General features: G+C 46.2%; 1 protein-coding gene across 2 annotated transcripts in view; it reads left to right on the top strand.

The window, feature by feature from the left end:
* The window catches only part of NPHP4 (nephrocystin 4), a 96,436-nt gene that overhangs the window by 23,689 nt on the left and 54,211 nt on the right, over positions 1-18,536 (top strand). For both annotated transcript variants that reach the window (XM_079986756.1, XM_079986755.1), the window contains exons 7-9: positions 9,062-9,189; positions 13,235-13,416; positions 13,790-13,916. In XM_079986756.1, coding sequence (XP_079842882.1) covers positions 9,062-9,189; positions 13,235-13,416; positions 13,790-13,916 — 437 coding nt within the window. The remainder of the gene's footprint in view (positions 1-9,061; positions 9,190-13,234; positions 13,417-13,789; positions 13,917-18,536) is intronic.

Below are 18,536 nucleotides of genomic sequence, written 5' to 3'. Positions count from 1 at the left end.
AGCTCCCTAAATGTGCATTCCCCAAAAGAATGCAAAGGGGAAGTTCCCTGCTTTCTTGTGCTTGACTGGAGCCTTCTGTTCCTTTGTGGCATCAGCAACTGTTATAACAATCCCTACCTATTTGCATGCCTAGCAATCAATGAACCTCCCACTCATTAAAAGGGGCAATGACTTCTATGCTTAGCCAAAGCAGTAGGTCAGGAATGTAGGTGGGCAAACAGACATATATCCTGTCCGGTTGCACATTTACGCGACTGTTTGGGAATTGGGAAATAGTTAAAGGTGAGGATCCGAAGGGATGGAGAGGAGAAGGAAGCAGGTTTCTGGGGTTTGTGTGTACCTGTATGCAAACTCACTCTTTATCCGCAAACAAGCCAGGCCGCACTCTGTCACATGGCCATACCCAGAGCACCCAAATTAACATTCAGCAGCTGTACTCGTACAACAGGATTTCCTGGTTGTTGTTTGTGTTGGCTGTGCTTTGCATCATTTACAGAGCATACCATTATCATGGACAGCTAACAAAGTGACCTGTGTATAGGAAGGTCCTGTATATTGCAGACTTCCTGGGTGGTAGGAAGTGGTAGGGGAGGTGGAGTCATGCCCTACAACTAGACCTAGTCATGTTTTTGTTGGTTGGTTAAAACGACTTGCAACCAAACAGGTTCTCTGAGACCAGTGGCTAGTGTTGGGAGTTTAGACCGGAGGCACTAGAGCCTTGAAATGGAGGAGGTGAAAGATCCGAACTTGTCTGATCAGACAAGGGCAGAAGGACAGGTTGCGCGGTACTTATACCAGGCCAGGCTAGTCTACTAGAGGCTTCATGTGACCTGTCAGTTGTGGGGGGCAGTGTTTTCCCTTGGTTTTTGTACCTGAAGGCCTGAACATGCAGCCTGTGGGAGCTCATTAGACTTGATTCTAGCCCCAGGTCACGAGATCCCTCGTTTGAGCCACAGAGGCCCAGAAATAAAAGCCCTTTCACTTTAATTGGATTTCAGTCTGAGATTTCAGAGGAAAGGGAGGCGGGGTGTCAAATTTCAAAGCTCTCCCTCAATGCACATTTTTGGATTGTGCTGAGCACCCCTTTGACTCCATCTTCATCCAAAAGTTGAAACTTGGGAATGGGGAACTTTTAGGAAGGGGGCCCAGAAATTTCATTGCTTCCTTGGAAAGCAGTTGAGAGTCTAAAAGTGGGCATTTCAAAATTCTCTGTGGCAGACCCTATGTCAGGGGTCAGCAAACTTTTTCATCAGGGGGCTGGTCTACTGTCCCTCAGACCTTGTGGGGGGCCAGACTATATATTTTTTTTTTGGGGGGGTGAATGAATTCCTATGCCCCACAAATAACCCAGAGATGCATGTTTTTAAAAAAGCACACATTCTACTCATGTGAAAACACCAGGCAGGCCCCACAAATAACCCAGAGATGCATTTTAAATAAAAGGACACATTCTACTCATGTAAAAACACTCTGATTCCCGGACTGTCTGCAGGCCGGATTTTTAAGGTGATTGAGCCGAATCTCGCCCCTGGGCCTTAGTTTGCCTACCCATGCCCTATGTTGTGGGCTTCATTATATACCTTTTGGCAAATGCTGAATATGCACTGCTTTACCCTGGCTTTTCTACACTTGAGATACATATTTTTAAGGACCCACCTTATTTCTGCAGTTTTAAGTCATTTGAAACTGCTTTTAATATTTATTTATATTTCTTTATTAAATTTATTGGTCGCTTTTTCTCACCAAGGTAACTCAAAACGACTTACAATATATAAACAAGCACATGCATTAAAAGGAGAAAACAAAAACAAACTAAAAGACAAACCTAAAAGGCAGGATTAAAACATCTCACCCACTCAAGGAGGCCCAAGGCCTGATGTAAAAGAAATGTTTGCGTAATGATGGTGCTAGTTGAGCCTCCCTGTGGAGAATGTTCCACAAGTGGGTAGCCACCACTGAAAAGGCCATGTTCTCATACGGCTACTTTCCAGGCCTGCCAAGGCGGATCCACACGAAGAAGGGTCTCAGACAATAATTGAAGGGTCTGGGTCAGTTCATGTGGAGAGAAGCGGTCCCTGAGGTGTTGAGGTCCTTAGCTACGTAAGGCTTTAAAGGTCAAACCCAGCACTTTGAGAGATGATATGAAAACCAACTTCAAATGTCTGAAGGACTGCCACATTTAAGATTGAGCAAGCTTGTTTCCTGCTCCCCCAGAGGGTAGGACCTGAACCGATGGATTTAAAAGAAAGGAAAGAAGATTCAAGCTAAACATTAGGAAGAACTTTCTGATGGGAAGAGCTGTTTGACAGTGGAAGGTGGTAGACTCTCCTTCATTGGAGGTTTTTATGCAGAGGTAGGGTGGCCATCTGTCAATGATTCTTTAGTTGTGATTCCTGCATTGCAGGGGGTTGGACCAGATGACCCTTGGGGGTCCCTTCCAACTCTGCAATGATAATCATAATAAAAGTGACCAGATCTTCACACACAATCAGAGCACATATAGTTAGACAGACAGAAAAAAAAATCACAGGCACACACACACACACACAGCCAGGCGCACACACACTAGAGCCTAATGAATGATTCATCTTTTTAAGTTCTGGGCATGAAAATGGCCCTTGCTGGCTGTGTTACTTTGACAAAGATCTGTGTCCTCCAAAGTTAGCACTCCAGCCCTTCTGTTCTTGTTTGTTCTCCTTAACCAAGACGGCCCCACAGTAAATACTACTTGGTTACTGGACAAGACAGAGCCGAGGGCCTGAAATTGGCTGCAAATGGGCACTTCCAGCCAAATGTACCCTGTAATTTGATACACTGAAGCTTTGGATAACAGCCTCTATGAAATTGAGGAGGTATATTTGGCTCTCAAAATTGAATTAAGGCAGATTCTAGTGTTAGCAAAGCTAATTTGTCAGAAACTCTCCGTTCCCAGCACTTCCTGCGGCTCTTAAACTGCTCCGCCAGCCAGAGATGTATTATTTCATTCTATTGCCGGGTGCTTTCTGTGTCGCTGGGGCTGTGCCTCCTAACTATACAGTGCAGGCTCAGTAATGCACAGTTGTGTATCTTGGGGAGGACAAGAAGAATCTTTAATCAGCTGCCTCTTGGGGAGAAAAGCGTTACGGGATGGTTTCCCTTACCACTTTCTTCCCTTCCGGGCATGTAGATTTCAGGCACACCGCAGGTAAGTAGGAGGAAAGAACACTTGGCAATAGCTCAAGGATTCTGAAGGTGAGCCGCCTCACCCCAGCAACCATTCTGGGAGAGGAACAAGTCAAGGGGACGATGTGCCTCTTCACAGCTTTCATGTCACTGGAGTAGCGCAAGGCAGGGCTGACCCTGTCCAGGTGTTGCTGGAATCCAGCTCCCATCAGCCCCAGCCAGAGTGGTCAGTGATAATGGGAGTTGTAGATCTGGAGGTCAGCAGGTTGCTCATCCCTTCATTAAAAGGAGGAGATGATGGAGGTATCTAGGCTATTATTACGTTATGTTCAGTACAGGTGAGTGATGGAGGTAGCTGGTGACATTAAATGCAAGTAACAGTCTCATTCAGGGATGGGGAACCTGTGAGCCTCTCTATGTTTTTGGACTCCCAACTCCCATCAGCCCCAGCCAGAGTGGTCAGTGGTCAGGGATAATGGGAGTTTTAGTCCACAGCATCAGGACCGTCACCCTGTTGCCTACTCTTGCTGTAAGGGCTATCTGTCAATTGAACTGAGAAGGCACTCTTGAGTCAGAACGTTCAGGGTTCAGCCATGAGAACAGCCTCGGTCCCTACTCCTGTAATATCAGGACAATAATACAGGTAGTCTTTCTTCTGTGCTCTTTTTAATGCTGTGTCTCTTAACACTGTAGAGTACCTTGCTGTTGCTTTTAGGTGCGTGATAAATATTAAAAATTAGTATGTGGTGCTTCAAATGCTCTGAAAAGTTATGAGTCATGCGTGGACAACGCTCGCCCCCAAAGTCAGCTTGCTGTTATTTCAGGAATATTCCCACAGCAAGGAAATGTTAAGAATCTCCAACTCTCCTCTGGACACTTCCTTGTCCACAGAATCCAGCTGACATTGCATTAATGCAGATGACTTTCCAAGTGGGTCCTTTTTCTCCTGCCATGCCCTAAAGATCTTTTCTTCTGCAGCTGTATCCTGGGGATTCAAGGAACTTGATCCGTCATCCCCGCCGACAGGCTCATCAATCTCCCACTTGGCTGCTGTTTGGCCGTGAGCTTTTCCCGGCGACGAGCTTAGCAACCTTGTCACTTCATGCAAAGTCACTCTTGGCTGTGCAGAGGGTTGGAATCACACCTCTCCAGCCTCCATTAGCGTAATGGAGATAGATGGGTCGTGCAGGTGAAAGGTGACTCCCTGGTGCTCTGCAAAGCTGTTGGCGCAGCACAGGCTGGGAGAGGATCAGGCTAGCTTAGTACATTCCCCTCCCCCCGCCTTAACTGGCTCAGCTGTAGATTTGCGGTGGCTAAGCTCTCCAGCACCCCCCTCCGGTTAACTCAAATAATTAGCCAAGATCTTCCAACCCACCTCTATGAAATCTGGTACAGTGGTGCCCCGCAAGACGAACACCTTGCAAGACGGAAAACCCGCTAGATGAAAGGGTTTTCCGTTTTGGAGGTGCTTTGCAAAACGAATTTCCCTATGGGCTTGCTTCGCAAGACGAAAATGTCTTGCGAGTTCCTGCGGGTTTTTTCCCCTTTCCCCCCCCTTTTCCTAAGCCGCTAAGCCGCTTATCAGCTGATCCGCTGATAAGCCGCTTAACAGCTGATCGCTAAAAGCCGCTAAACCGCTAATAGCGCTAATCCGCTAAGCTGTCAATGGGCTTGCTTCGCAAGACGAAAAAACCGCTATACGAAGAGCCTCACAGAACGGATTAATTTCGTCTTGCGAGGCACCACTGTACTTTTATCCTAGCGATATATTTTTTATAATTTTTATTGAAGGTTTTCCTAATTTGAGGATCTCAGAAAATATGCCTACCCATCTCTGTTGCCTTCTTGCATTTCCAAAATGCATTTGCCACCTAAGAAGAGCTACTGGATCAGGCCAACAGTCTATCTACTCCAGCCTCCTATTCTCACAGTGGCCAACCTGTGGGAAACCAGCAAGCATGATTTGAGCGCAAGAGCATTCTCCCCTCCTGCAGCTTCCAGCAACTGGTATTCAGAAGCATTTGCCACCACCGACCGTGGAGGTAGAGCATAGCCATTGCGGCTTGTAGCCATTAACAGCCTCCCCCTCCATGAATTTGTGTAATCCTCTTCTAAAGCCATCCAGGTTGGTGGCTTTCACTGCCTCCTGTCGGAGTGAGTTCCATAGTTTAGCTGTGTGCTGTGAGAAGCCTCTGTTGCTGTCTGGAGGCTGCTGCTTAGGCTCCTTGCTGGAGATACCTCGTTGCTTAGCCCTTTGAGTCTTAGTGCTGGCTCCTTACCTTTTCACCCTGGAGAGCTCTCTTGCCTCCAAGCCCACCTCCAAGCCCAGGCTAGAAGCATCCTTCATGAATCTGCCCAGTTCTGACCAAGGAGAAGAGGCGGTGGAAGACGATTGGAAAAAATTTAAAGTTTATCTTCAGAAATATTGTAAAATTAAGGAAAGTTAGAAAGATGTTGGAATAGAATTATGTGGTTTTGGCAGAAAAGATATAAAGGATTAAGTAAAAATGAATTGGTGAAAGAAGAGAATGCAAAATCACAATATATTAAGATAAATTATTAAGATAAAAACAAAGCTGGAAAGGATTTGCTGAAATATCTAACTGAATTAGAATACAAAAATGGGAGGTGTGAGGGGGTCAAGGAAGTAAGTGAATGAAAGCAAGTGATGTAAAGGTTTGATCTGTTTTTCCTTTTTTTTCCAATTGTTTGTATTTTTTCTGTCTTTTTTATTTTTATTTTTTTATTTTTTATTTTTCCTCTTTGTAATCTTTAAAATTTGAATAAATATTATTTAAAAAAAAGAAGAAGAATCTGCCCAGTTCTGTTTTCAAAGCCATCTGAATTAATACCCTTCCACCTACTACCACTACAGCATTTCCAGCTACCGGCCTACATTTCATCTCCCGCCCTCCTTCTCCCTGGCAGATGCCTTTGGAGGGGCCCCAGGTGTTGACATGGTGGGCCCCAAGGCTTTCTGTTGGAAAGACCAGCATGGAACCTTACAGAAGGGCTCAAAAAGTGGTTGCTGCCTTGCTGCTGGTTTTCTTCCCATGCTTGAATTAACTCAAGTGCAACTTTCTCCCGGCCGGCCAGAGAAGGGGCGGGGGAAGGCTGAGCCAAAGGGAGAGAACATCTGTTCCAGTTCTTTCCTGATGCGCTTTTCTTTGAATGATTGAATGCTACAATTTGTCGCCCAAGGCGTTTTTTGTAGTAGGGCTCAGATAGCGTCAGCAGTTTTAACATTTGTTTATTTATTGTACTTCTTGTTGGTTTTTTTTTTTTTTTTTAAGAAATAGGTGAGAAGTCCCTCCCCCTCTCTTTTAGTATAAGATTTTATGCAGTTCATTGCTTTTTGAGGCCTGGTATAAATGCCGCTTCTCCCACAGAGCCTCTCAGAGAGCTCTGCTTCTTTCTGACATTGTGTGGGTAGCCAGCAAAGCCCCTTTGCTGGTTGCTGTTGTTAATTCGATTTACAAACCGCCCTTTATCAAAAGATCCAAGGGTGGTGTACAACATGAAGAACACATTTTATGGAGCACAATAATGAAAAGATAATAACAGGTATCATAATAATAACATAAGCATAATAACGGTCCCCTCCACAACTTTAACAGGCCAAAAGCATGGGTGAAAATGAATGTTTACAGGGCTGATGAGTGGACACTCTGTGTTCTGGATTTTTTTTATTATTATTATTCCCCTAACATGCTTTCAGACGCGGGTGGCGCTGTGGGTTAAACCACAGAACCTAGGGCTTGCTGATCAGAAGGTTGGCGGTTTGAATCCCCGCGACAGGGTGAGCTCCCGTTGCTTGGTCCCTGCTCCTGCCAACCTAGCAGTTCAAAAGCATGTCAGAGTGCAAGTAGATAAATAGGGACCGCTCCGGTGGGAAGGTAAACGGCGTTTCCGTGTGCTGCTCTGGTTTGCCAGAAGCGTCTTAGTCATGCTGGCCACATGACCCGGAAGCTGTACGCCGGCTCCCTCGGCCAATAAAGCGAGATGAGCGCCGCAACCCCAGAGTCAGCCACGACTGGACCTAATGGTCAGGGGTCCCTTTATAACATGCTTACCTTATAACATGCTTACATAAAAATGACATTACAAACACTATATTGGGGTCAAATAGGCCCAGCCATAGTCTAAAAAAGGCCTTTCTCTTTGCATTCAGACGCCTCCACATTCAATCCCTAGCATCTCCAGGTAGAGTTAAGAAAACACTTCTGCTTGAAGCCCTGGGGTTCTTAAGTGACACCCATCCAGCTCACACCAGCCGCAGAGCTGCCTTCAGACTTAGCCTTTGTTGTGGAGTTTGTCTCTCAAAAGCAGATGCCGCAATAAACTGCCTTGCCTGTGCCACAAGACACTTTGTGAGTTTCTTTCTTTCTTTTCTTTTTTTAAAGAAAGAAGTGATATATGGGAGCCTGCAATCATGCAAGCACAGAAACATCAATCCGTTTTTATATTGATTTTTAATTTAAAGCAAAGCAAGAAAAAGATCCAACGTATGTAATATGTATTAAATTGTAAATATATGTCATTCCAGTGACGCTGCATACAATATATTTATTCTAATAAGTACACGTAGAACGGATATTAAATCACAAAAATAAGTTTTCCCAGTGACAATTGTTCCAATATGTATTCTAATAACTGAGAAACACCTTTCATTTCTCTCCTAAGTCTCATGGAATATAACCCCTATTATGTTAGTTTATTAGTTCAGTCAGTTTCCAATAATATCAAGAATTTCCCTCAGCCGCTTGGAGTCAGAGGGCACAACGTACATTTTTTTCAACACCGAGCCCCAACTGTTTCAGTTGCTACTAACGCATGTTCTCAAACCGCCTTCTCTTTTGTTTTTAATGAATCTCCTATTAAATTCAATGAAGTTGTCAGTGGATGAAGAGTTACATTACAGTAAAAAATTACTTCCAGTACAAGCTTCCAAGATCACTATGCTTTCTGCAGATTTCCGCTATAAATGAAGAAAATCAGCTCTGGCAGCCTGAAATTTCAACATCTGATAATACTTGTAGGATTAATTTCCATACCACTGGCTGAACATTTTATATTCAGGCTTTCTGAATATTAAAGTGACGTTGGGTAGTACAAAGTATGTACAGAGGCTCAAACTTCTCCAGGAACTTCAGGCCCTGGATTCCAGAGCTTGCCCTAGATACGAATTGCAAATAAATTCTCTAAGTGCCGCTGAGAATGTACTGTAAGAAGAAGCCTTCTGAATCAGGCCAATGGCCCATCGAGTCCAGCATCCTGTTCTCACAGGGGCCAACCAGTTGCCTGTGGGAAAACAGGCAACCAGGGCCTTAGCACAAGAGCCCTTTTCCCTCCTGTGGTTTCCAGCAACTGGTATTCAGAAGAATTGCTTCCTCCGACTGTGGAGCCATAGCATAGCCGTAATGGCTAATAGCCGTTGATAGCCCCCTCCTATCTTCATTGAGATGAGTACACATTGAGTGAGATTTCACAAATGCATGTGGAATTATGATGTCCTGGACTTTTATTTTTTATTTTTGTAATAATAACAAACCCCTCTACGTCGGCTTCACTTTGCTGATCTCCTTTCCACCAACACCTGCATCGTACGTCTGTAGTAAAAGGACATAAATTGCTTGTGGAATTTTGATGCCTCTGACTGTATTGTTTTTTGAAAGAATCTTTTTGTGTGAATTTCAGCAACGTAACCAATCATGCTGTTTTCCAAAACATTTGCAAAACCTTACTTGGGCAAAGTGCGCCCTAGACGAGAAAACATTAGCATTGTGAGAAAGAGCAAGAGCTGTGAAGTGGGCTCATAAATTCATGAACAATGAACAAAGTGAGGTGATGTCACAACTTGAAACCTTGGTTGTGCCATGACCTGTGACTCTCTTTGCAGGAGACTTATTCCAGAAGCCACGACTCATGAAGACCGTGACGTGGTACTTGGAGAAGCTGTCCATCCACCTCTACCCTTCGTTGGAGAGATTTGAAGAGGAGCTCTTGGACCTGCTCATGAGTGATCAGGTACTCTCCAAGGCTTGGAAAGGCGAGAAATGCAGTAAAAGTCAAGGAGGGGCGGGGAGAAGAGGTTTGAGACCTACAAGTAGAAATGGGGAATAAATTCAGTTTGGTTTGCATTTCCATACGCCCTTACCCTAATTCATACCCCCCGAAACAATACGTAAACCAGAACACAGCTATCCTTCCAAGCTTGCACTTATCTGAATTTTCAGCGCAGCTTTCCAGCCAAATAACTTATACAAGAACACATTCATTAGTGAGAATAACATACAATAATGCATGGTATTAGGAAACAATTGCTTGGGGGGGAGGGACATATACAGTGGTACCTCGGGTTACATATGCTTCAGGTTATATACGCTTCAGGTTACAGACTCCGCTAACCCAGAAATAGTGTTTCAGGTTAAGAACTTTGCTTCAGGATGAGAACAGAAATCGTGCTCCGGCGGCGCGGCGGCAGGGGGAGGCCCCATTAGCTAAAGTGGTGCTTCAGGTTAAGAACAGCTTCAGGTTAAGTACGGACCTCTGGAACGAATTAAGTACTTAACCCGAGGTACCACTGTATTAGGCCAAGTTGCATAATGAATTTTGCCTATTGGAGCCTGTATGACGTTGTGGTTACAAGTGGTGAACCAGGACCTTGGAGACCAGGGTTCAAATCCCCACTTGGCCAGGAAGCTTCATTGGGTAACCTTGAGTCAGTCACTGCCTCTCAGCCTAACCTACCTCTCAGCCTAACCTACCTCACAGGGTTGTTGTGAGGATAAAATGGGGAGGCGGAAAACCATGTACGCCACTTCAAGCTCTTAGGAGGAAAAAGGGTGGGATATAAATGTAATAAGTAAATGGATATTATGAAATACATGCACTAAAATTCTGACACATTTTCATGAGGACTTTGGAAAAATACAAAACCCCACAAAACTGATGTGGAAATGGGGGGGGGAATCAAATTTAAGAGTGCAGAAAACAAGTTACTGAAAGAAATAGAAAATGACAGATTCAAGAGTGTGTTTTATTCAGAAGTCTAGTGGAAGTATTCTTTATTCAACCCAATGCATTTCAGATTGAATTGTTCTTCTTCAGGGGCACTCTGAAGCATAACTAGTTTCAGACTTTTGGTCTCAAATCTCATTGCACATTATTTTCCAGACGATGACCAGACATAACCTGTTGTCAGGAATGCACATAAGTCATAGTGTCAATCCAAGACAGCTTGCTTGCTTCTTTGAAGTGGCACCAATGTACTGATCTCCCTTGCTTTGAGGAAGAATTTAAAATCTCTTGCTGCACCATTCAGACACCAATGGTTGTAGCCAACTAAGTTTTACTCAGAACTAATGGAACAAAGTTTCTCTTCCTCCCCAGTTTATCCTCACCCAAACCCTGGCGAGGTACATTGGGCTGAGGGACTGTGAGTTGCATGGCCAAGCAGGGATTTGAACCCGGGTCTCCCTGGTCCCACTCTGACACTCTAGCCACTAGACCACACTTGTTGCTTCACCCTGCTGCACAGGTAGGCTGGCCCTGTGTTGTCTAAGCTAAAACAACAGCAAAAAACCCCCTGCAATTCTGAGACCAGGTGGTCCAAATTCTCGCAAACCTGATCCTGTGACCGGTCTCGATTATACAACTTAAGCATCTTTGCACAGCATCTCCTTTTTTGCATAATTTATTTGACAGCTGTTACATATGGGACGCGGGTGGTGCTGTGGTTAAACCACAGAACCTAGGACTTGCCGATCAGAAGGTCGGCGGTTCGAATCCCCACAACAGGGTGAGCTCCCGTTGCTCGGTCCCTGCTCCTGCCAACCTAGCAGTTCGAAAGCACGTCAAAGTGCAAGTAGATAAATAGGTACCGCTCCAGCGGGAAGGTAAACGGTGTTTCCGTGCACTGCTCTGGTTCACCAGAAGCGGCTTAGTCATGCTATATGCTGGCTCCCTTGGCCAATAAAGCAAGATGAGTGCCACAACCCCAGAGTCGGGCACGACTGGACCTAATGGTCAGGGGTCCCTTTACCTTTACCTTTTTACTATATCGCAGAATTCATTCTGTATTGGCTAGTCTTTGCAAGGGGGAGCTATGTATGGTCACAGAAGCCCTTCCTGAACCACTGAAAACCTGATTCAGACACTGGACAGCTACCTAGCTTTCACTAGGGTTTTCTGGATCTCCTCTGCAACAACCTAGTGCACATGTTTTTGGACTACAGTTCCCAACAGCTTCAGCCAGCATGTGTTTCTGGCCAAAGCATCTGGATGGCACCAGGTTAGCGAAGACTGTTCTAAGAAGGTAGTCTTGTTCATATGGACTACATCCATTTTTGTTCTTTCGAAATGAAGCTAATTTTCAGGAAGCTGGATTATCCTTGCAAGTCAATAGCTGGGTTTCTTGCCTCCTCCAATACCACCAAGTAGAAAACAATGGATTTTTTCTAAGAGGGATGAATTTCCCATTTTCTGGGCAATAACAATGCATCTGCTTGTTTCTTTGCATATGGATTGCTTTTGAGGCTGCATTTTTTGCGGGGAGGGAAGAGTCCTTTTATTGCCTTAGTTCTCCTTCTGATTAAGAGACTGCTCTCTTCTCAGCCTCCCTGTTGCAGTTTCCCCTCCCCTCCTCCTGGAATAAGCAACTGCTAATGAGCTACATGGTGGCCAGGCTGCTTTTGATTAATGGATACCCAGAGCAACTCCTAAGTTTTAATGTTTGTGTTTTCAGCTCTCGCAATTTAGGAAGCGGTAATGACCCCCAAGGATGCGCCTTGTTGATTTGTCAGATGTGTAGTGGATTTTCAGAGAGGAGAAGATGAAATACTTTAATATCCAGCAGTCACTCTGGGGCAGCTTTCATTTTTATTAGCTAAGGACATCCTGCCTAAAATTACTTTTCCCGCCCCCTCCTCACAATACATTGGTATGGGGGGTTAAAAAATGCCGTGGCATTTGATAAGTTGGCTGGGCCCTTACTCTGGGTCTGTTTCCAGTGCATTTGAATATAAGGAAAGGCAACAGCAAGCTGGATTTTCATTTTCCATCAGCCCTGCTGTAAGACAAGCCACATCAGGCCTTCTCTCCCTTAGCTATCACCCAGCCACCAGCCATTCCTGCAGACTACAACAGTGGGAGAGATGGGTCGCAGAGCCCATCCCATTGGCTCTCAGTCAAGCATCTCCAACATTTTCCTGGAATTGTTTCCATTCCAGGTGGTAGTGAAACATGAGACTGCCCTTAAAGACAACTTAGAAACTTCAATTGGTCTAAAATGTGGCAGCCAGGTTAATGGCCGGGCCTCTGTTCAGATCTCATATAACTTTTATTTTAAAGCAGCTGCACTGGTTTCCTGTTTGTTTCCGGTCCCAATTCAAGATTGCGGTAAACAATCTAGGCCCCAAATATCTGAAAGATCCCCCCACTTCCCTACAGACCCTCTTGGGTGCTGAGTACAGTAGTACCTTGGTTTATGAACTTAATCCGTTTCTGAAGTCCATTCTTAAACCAAATCTGTTCTTAAACCGAGGCACGCTTTCCCTAATGAGGCCTCCCGCCACCGGTGCCCTTCCACTGTTCAGCTTCCATTTGTGGACCAAGGTAAAGTTCGCAAACCTGAACGCTGCTTCCGGTTTTGCGGAGTTCATAAACCAAATAGTTTGTAAACAGGGCTGTTTGTAAACCGACGTCCACCCTCAGAGGTTTGGAGGTGTGTGGCTGCCTGGGAGAGAGCCTTCTTTGTGGCAGCCCCTGTGTTGTGGAACTCCCTCCCCACAGAAGTGCACCTGTCACCTTCATTGTACAGCTTCCGACAAATGCTGAAAATGCACCTCTTTAACTTGGCTCGGGGTATATATTTCCAGGATGCGCCTTATTTCTGTAAGTTGTTTTGAGTTGTTTTGAGTATTGTTTTCTTCATGTTGTAATACGCCCTGGTACCTTAGGGTGAAGGACAGGAAAAGGAATGAATGGATGACTATGTGACATTTTGCAGGGTGGTTGAATGGCTGTTCCTTGTGCCTTGAGACATGACCTGACCACCTATGGATTTTCCTAGGGCAACTCGATGCTGGATGGGAACACCCTCGCGGTGCAGGAGAGGCGGCTGCACATTGGGGTACACAACGGCTTTTGCTTTGTGCAGCCACCACAGGTGGTGGTGGTGGTGCCAGAGGCTGAGGTGGCTCGAGGGCGGACCAGCAGCTTACAGAGGAAACAAGGAGCCGGTGTCAGACCCAGGTAAGGAGGCGGCTTTCCAGGCAAGGAAAAGCCAGAAGTTCCTACCAACCAAACACACATGTCTCTTTCCTTCCTTCATCCAAGCAAGCAAGAAGATGATCACATTTCAAGGGCACATTCTGGCAAAAGTACCTGGGGAGGATGGGGCGAAGGGCCACTGTGGGATGTGGCTTGAAGAGAGGGGTCGTTGCCTGGGGAAGAGTCCTGAGGGTTGGATAGAGAGGCGTGGGCACACCCCACACTGGCAGTACTTTGTTCCTCTCCAAGTAGAAATTAGGGCAAAAGAAAGATGGTCAGGACTATAAACCTGATGGCATGTGGCTGGTTGGCATATCATATCTGGGTCTCTCTGCCCCCCCTTCTTTCCTTGCAGTTCAGAGGGGCAAGCTCTTGTACTGCGAAGCCGCATACACTTGACAGAGATGGTCCATCATCCGGCCTTTGGAGTGGTCCTGCTGCTGGAGTACGTCTTCTCCGTGGCAAGTGGACCAGATGGGAAGGTATGTATTGCATCTGCCGTTACCTCTTTGGTAGCATAAGGATGGCTTGAATCTCTGTCCTCATAGGGTCACAATTCAGTTGTGCCAGCTTTGTCCTCATGGTACCTCCTATCCCTTTTTTCTATAAGGATATCTTGACGAGAGGCAGACAGGCAGGCAATGCTTTTCTTCCCTTTGACACAGCATAAGGGCATAGAAATATCAGAAGAGCCTTATGGAGGTCAATGGTAGCCATTGACTGCCCTCCCCTCCCCTCTACAAGCTTCATCACTCATTTAAAAGCCAGGTCTGCAATGGCGGTAGCTGCGTATTATCCGTATGGTGCCATCTTGAACATGGCCAGTATTTCAAAGTGCAGTACCAATGCATTGGATATAATTGCACACTCACAGCACATCTGCTTCACGTAGGAATATTAGGCCAGAGGCTGGCTACTGCTCTCCCAGGGCATCCCTCACCTGGGACACAACCTGAGCAAGAGGGGACTTGATAGAAGTTCATAAAATTGTCCATTGCACAAAGGCAGTGGGCAGGGAAAAGCTTTCTCCCTCTTTCATAAAACTGGAACTCATGGATTGGACAAATTCATGGAGGATAAGACTATCACTGGCTACCAGCCACGATAGCCATGCTCCGCCTCCACCGTTGGAGGTAGCAATGTTTTGTAATGCCAGTTGCGGGAGACTTTCAGGATGGAAGAGTTCTCTTGTCCTCAGGTCCCACTTGTGGGTTTCCCACTGAGGCATCTGGTTGGGCACTGTGAGAACAGGATGCTGGACCAGATGGGCCACTGGCCTGATCCAGCAGCCTCTTCTTATAGCTAGATCTGATTAGCTACTTTCAGGGGCCTACTGGCAGCACTCAGCCCCAGACTCGTGGGTCAGAATTGGTCCTGATAATGAATAACAGAGTCTGTGTACTTCCTGAGTTCCTAAGCCAGCAGGAAACCAAATTGCTTTCTAAGGATTATGAAAATGTCACTCTTTCAGAAATCGTTTGCTGTAGTCAGAATATGGTTCTAAATGTCCTGTATAATTGAGATTTGATGGTGGTTTCATATCTTTACATAGATTTAACTGCTGGCTGTTTTGAGTGATTTTGTAACCTGTATTGGGTCCACATTTTGAATGATGTGGGGAGGGGGAATAGAAGGAGTGTGTGTGTGTGGGGGGGGGGGTTCCCCTAAGTGTAAGCTGCTACCTCCCAGCAAGTGAGAATATAATGTTAGAAATGTTCAGTAGGAAAACTAATTTCAGGAATTATCATGGAAATGATTTTGTGTCCTCCAGGCTGGGCTACCTCTGCCCTCAAAAAGGTCTTCCTGTCTCATATAGCAGTGGTAGTTGTTGCGGAGGAGTGCGAGGGTGGCTGCAGAGATTTACAGCATGTCGTGAGGCTTAGGCGCAATGCACAATATGCTCAAATTGATTTTTTAAGTCCTTTAAAAATTATTTAAGGCTGGGAAGCCAGTGTGAATTTTGCTGCTACCCTTGACTCGTACCGGATGGTTCTATCATACTTAATAAATCCTCTCTAAGTGGTGTTGTCTCAGTGGAGTGCCACCTTCCCCCAAGCAGTGATGAAAGATCCAGGGGGTGTTGCATATTTTTGCAGGTGTGCGGGGGTGTTTGTATGAGTTTTCCAGCATAGGTGTTGGCCAAATGCCATTTCTCAGGGGTTCTGTTGCCTAGTAGTTACAGTAAAGGTAAAAGTAAAGAGACCCCTGACTGTTAGGTCCATTCGCGAACAACTCTGGGGTTGCGGCGCTCATCTCGCTTTATTGGCCGAGGGAGCCGGCGTACAGCTTCCAGATCATGTGGCCAGCATGACTAAGATGCTTCTGGCGAACCAGAGCAGTGCACGGAAACGCCGTTAGTTACAGTACCGAGGGAGAATACCTAGCAGGACCGTCAGGAGTGCTGTTGCCCAATGGTTACAGTACCTGAGGAGAATACCAAGCAATAAGCAGTTGTGGGTAGTGGTGTTGAGCTCAAGATCCCTCCCTGCCTCTTGTACTTCCAAGAGTGGCTGAACAGCCAATCCTTCTTCCCAAGAAATGCTGGGAATGGGGACTCCCAACAACTCTTAAGCATCCTAATAAACTACAGCTCCCAGAATTCTTGGGGAGAAGCCATGACTGTTTAAAGTGATATCATAGAATCATGTATGGCATGACTTGTCTAGTTCATCTCACTGCTAAGAGGAGAACCTGTGGCAGGAATGGGACAAGGAGGCATCTAATGTTGAAAACAGTGATGGATTGGATGGATCTCTGGTCCGATCCAGCAGGGCTCTCCTTATGTCCTCCAAGTCTAACTCGCCTTGCAAGAATCCCAGCTGGGCAATCATCCACTGATGAATCATAGCCTACCACCCTGCTCACTCTTGGCCAAGATTGTGGTCCAGTCCTAACTGGCCTGAAGCCTACCGGAGCCCATTGCAGGATGCAGGAACAATCTGGACCCCACCTCCCTAGAGAAGATAATATAGTAATAATAGTTTATTATTTATACCCCGCCCATCTAGCTGAGTTTCCCCAGCCACTCTGGGCGGCTCCCAATCAGTGTTAAAAACAGTACAGCATTACATATTAAAAACTTCCCTGAACAGGGCTGCCTTAAGATGTCTTCTGAATGTCAGGTAATTCTTTATCTCTTTGACATCTGATGGGAGGGCGTTCCACAGGGCGGGCGCCACTACCGAGAAGGCCCTCTGTCTGGTTCCCTGTAGCCTCACTTCTCGCAATGAGGGAACCGCCAGAAGGCCCTCAGTGCTGGATCTCAGTGTCCGGGCTGAACGATGGGGGTGGAGATGCTCCTTCAGGTATACAGGACCGAGGCCGTTTAGGGCTTTAAAGGTCAGCACCAACACTTTGAATCGTGCTCGGAAACGTACTGGGAGCCAGTGCAGATCTCTCAGAACCGGTGTTATGTGGTCCCGGCAGCCACTCCCAGTCACCAGTCTAGCTGCCGCATTCTGGATTAATTGCAGTTTCCGGGTCACCTTCAAAGGTAGCCCCACGTAGAGCGTGTTGCAGTAGTCCAAGCGTGAGATAACCAGAGCATGCACCACTCTGGCGAGACAGTCCGCGGGGAGGTAGGGTCTTAGCCTGCGTACCAGGTGGAGCTGGTAGACAGCTGCCCTGGACACAGAGTTAACCTGCGCCTCCATGGACAGCTGTGAGTCCAAAATGACTCCCAGGCTGCGCACCTGGTCCTTCAGGGGCACAGTTACCCCATTCAGGACCAGGGAATCCTCCACACCTGCCCGCCTCCTGTCCCCCAAAAACAGTACTTCTGTCTTGTCAGGATTCAACCTCAATCTGTTAGCCGCCATCCAACCTCCAACCGCCTCATAGATGAGCTCTCTATGAAGGCAGTAGCACTCAGTTATGAAGCATGCACTGTGGCAGTGCTGGTTTGTCTTGTATTGGGAGAGCAGGATGCCAGGAGCCGAGGGAGCTTCTGTGGAGGAGTCACTGGTATATGAAGCAGCCAGGACTAGCAGGCAAGCAATCTCAGCAGAGACAGGTGGTAGGAGGAGAAGGGCTCCAGTGATTCTCCTCCATCATTGAGTCTTGAAGTCCCTCCCCCCATGAGAACTGCTTGCATTTAACAGCAGATCAGAAAAAGTTTTAGCAAAGCTCTCTCTCTGCTCTGCAAGTTCTGCCTTGCGTGTAGGATTTATTTATATTTTAACACGGAGGAGCATTCAGAAATAAGAGCCTGGAATTATCCCGGCTCATTTTGCATAATGGGTAGCTCGGCCCTGGATATTTAACTTGGAAGATAACAAAATGCCTGTGGGAAACAATCCTAGTTGCCCGAGTCTCCCGCTGAAAATTACTGCTGATGAATTTAATTCTCTGTTTTGTAGAGGAGGCAGAAAAAAAGGAAAAGGAAAAAGAAACTTGCCCAGTCTTAGTTTTGAACTGGAACTTGGTGACCTCCTCCTTTTCACCGTACGGATCTCCCTTTCAATATAACTCAATTAGCAAATGTTTTGATTTGGGGCTCCAGTCTCAAGTGTTCCGCTTGACGTCCACGCAAAGGTGAAGGCACCTTCAACACAGCAGGAGTGAAGTCCAGTGCGCTCCTTTTATTTATCCAGATGAAACCCGGGCACCGTGATAAGGTGCTCCTCGGCTTTTTATTAATGAAATTAGCCACCTTAATCCACCTGTGCAGATCTGAAGTGTTTGGTTCATTAGCCAGCGCTTACCAGCTCTGACCTGGAGAGCAACTTGCTTGCTGTCAAATTGCTTACCTTCTCTAAGGAGCAGAAAGGTCACCTGCTGAGCCCCTCAACCCCTTGTTGATCCCCCACGAGGTCTGACTTCCTTTCTACATGTGCCTGTGCAAGGAGTCACCCAGGTTCATTCTCTTATGATGCCCCTCTTCCACCGCTGATGCTGTTGATTTCTTCCCCCATGACCCACACCAAGAAAAAAAGGGGGCGAGGCTGAAAAGGAGGCTAGCAAGGGGAACAAGTCATCATTGTTAGTGCTTATGAGAGAGGGAGAAAAACCCTACCCACATTCTCCATGCCAAGCATGTTATAAATTTCTATCCTGTCACCACTTATTTGCCTTTCCTCTAAACGAAAATGTCTTATTATCTG

Source organism: Podarcis cretensis (genome assembly GCF_951804945.1).
Source record: "Podarcis cretensis genome assembly, chromosome: 8".
Taxonomy (NCBI): domain Eukaryota; kingdom Metazoa; phylum Chordata; class Lepidosauria; order Squamata; family Lacertidae; genus Podarcis; species Podarcis cretensis.
The sequence above is the reverse complement of the archived record's forward strand: the minus strand, read 5'-3'. Positions and strand labels throughout refer to the sequence as shown.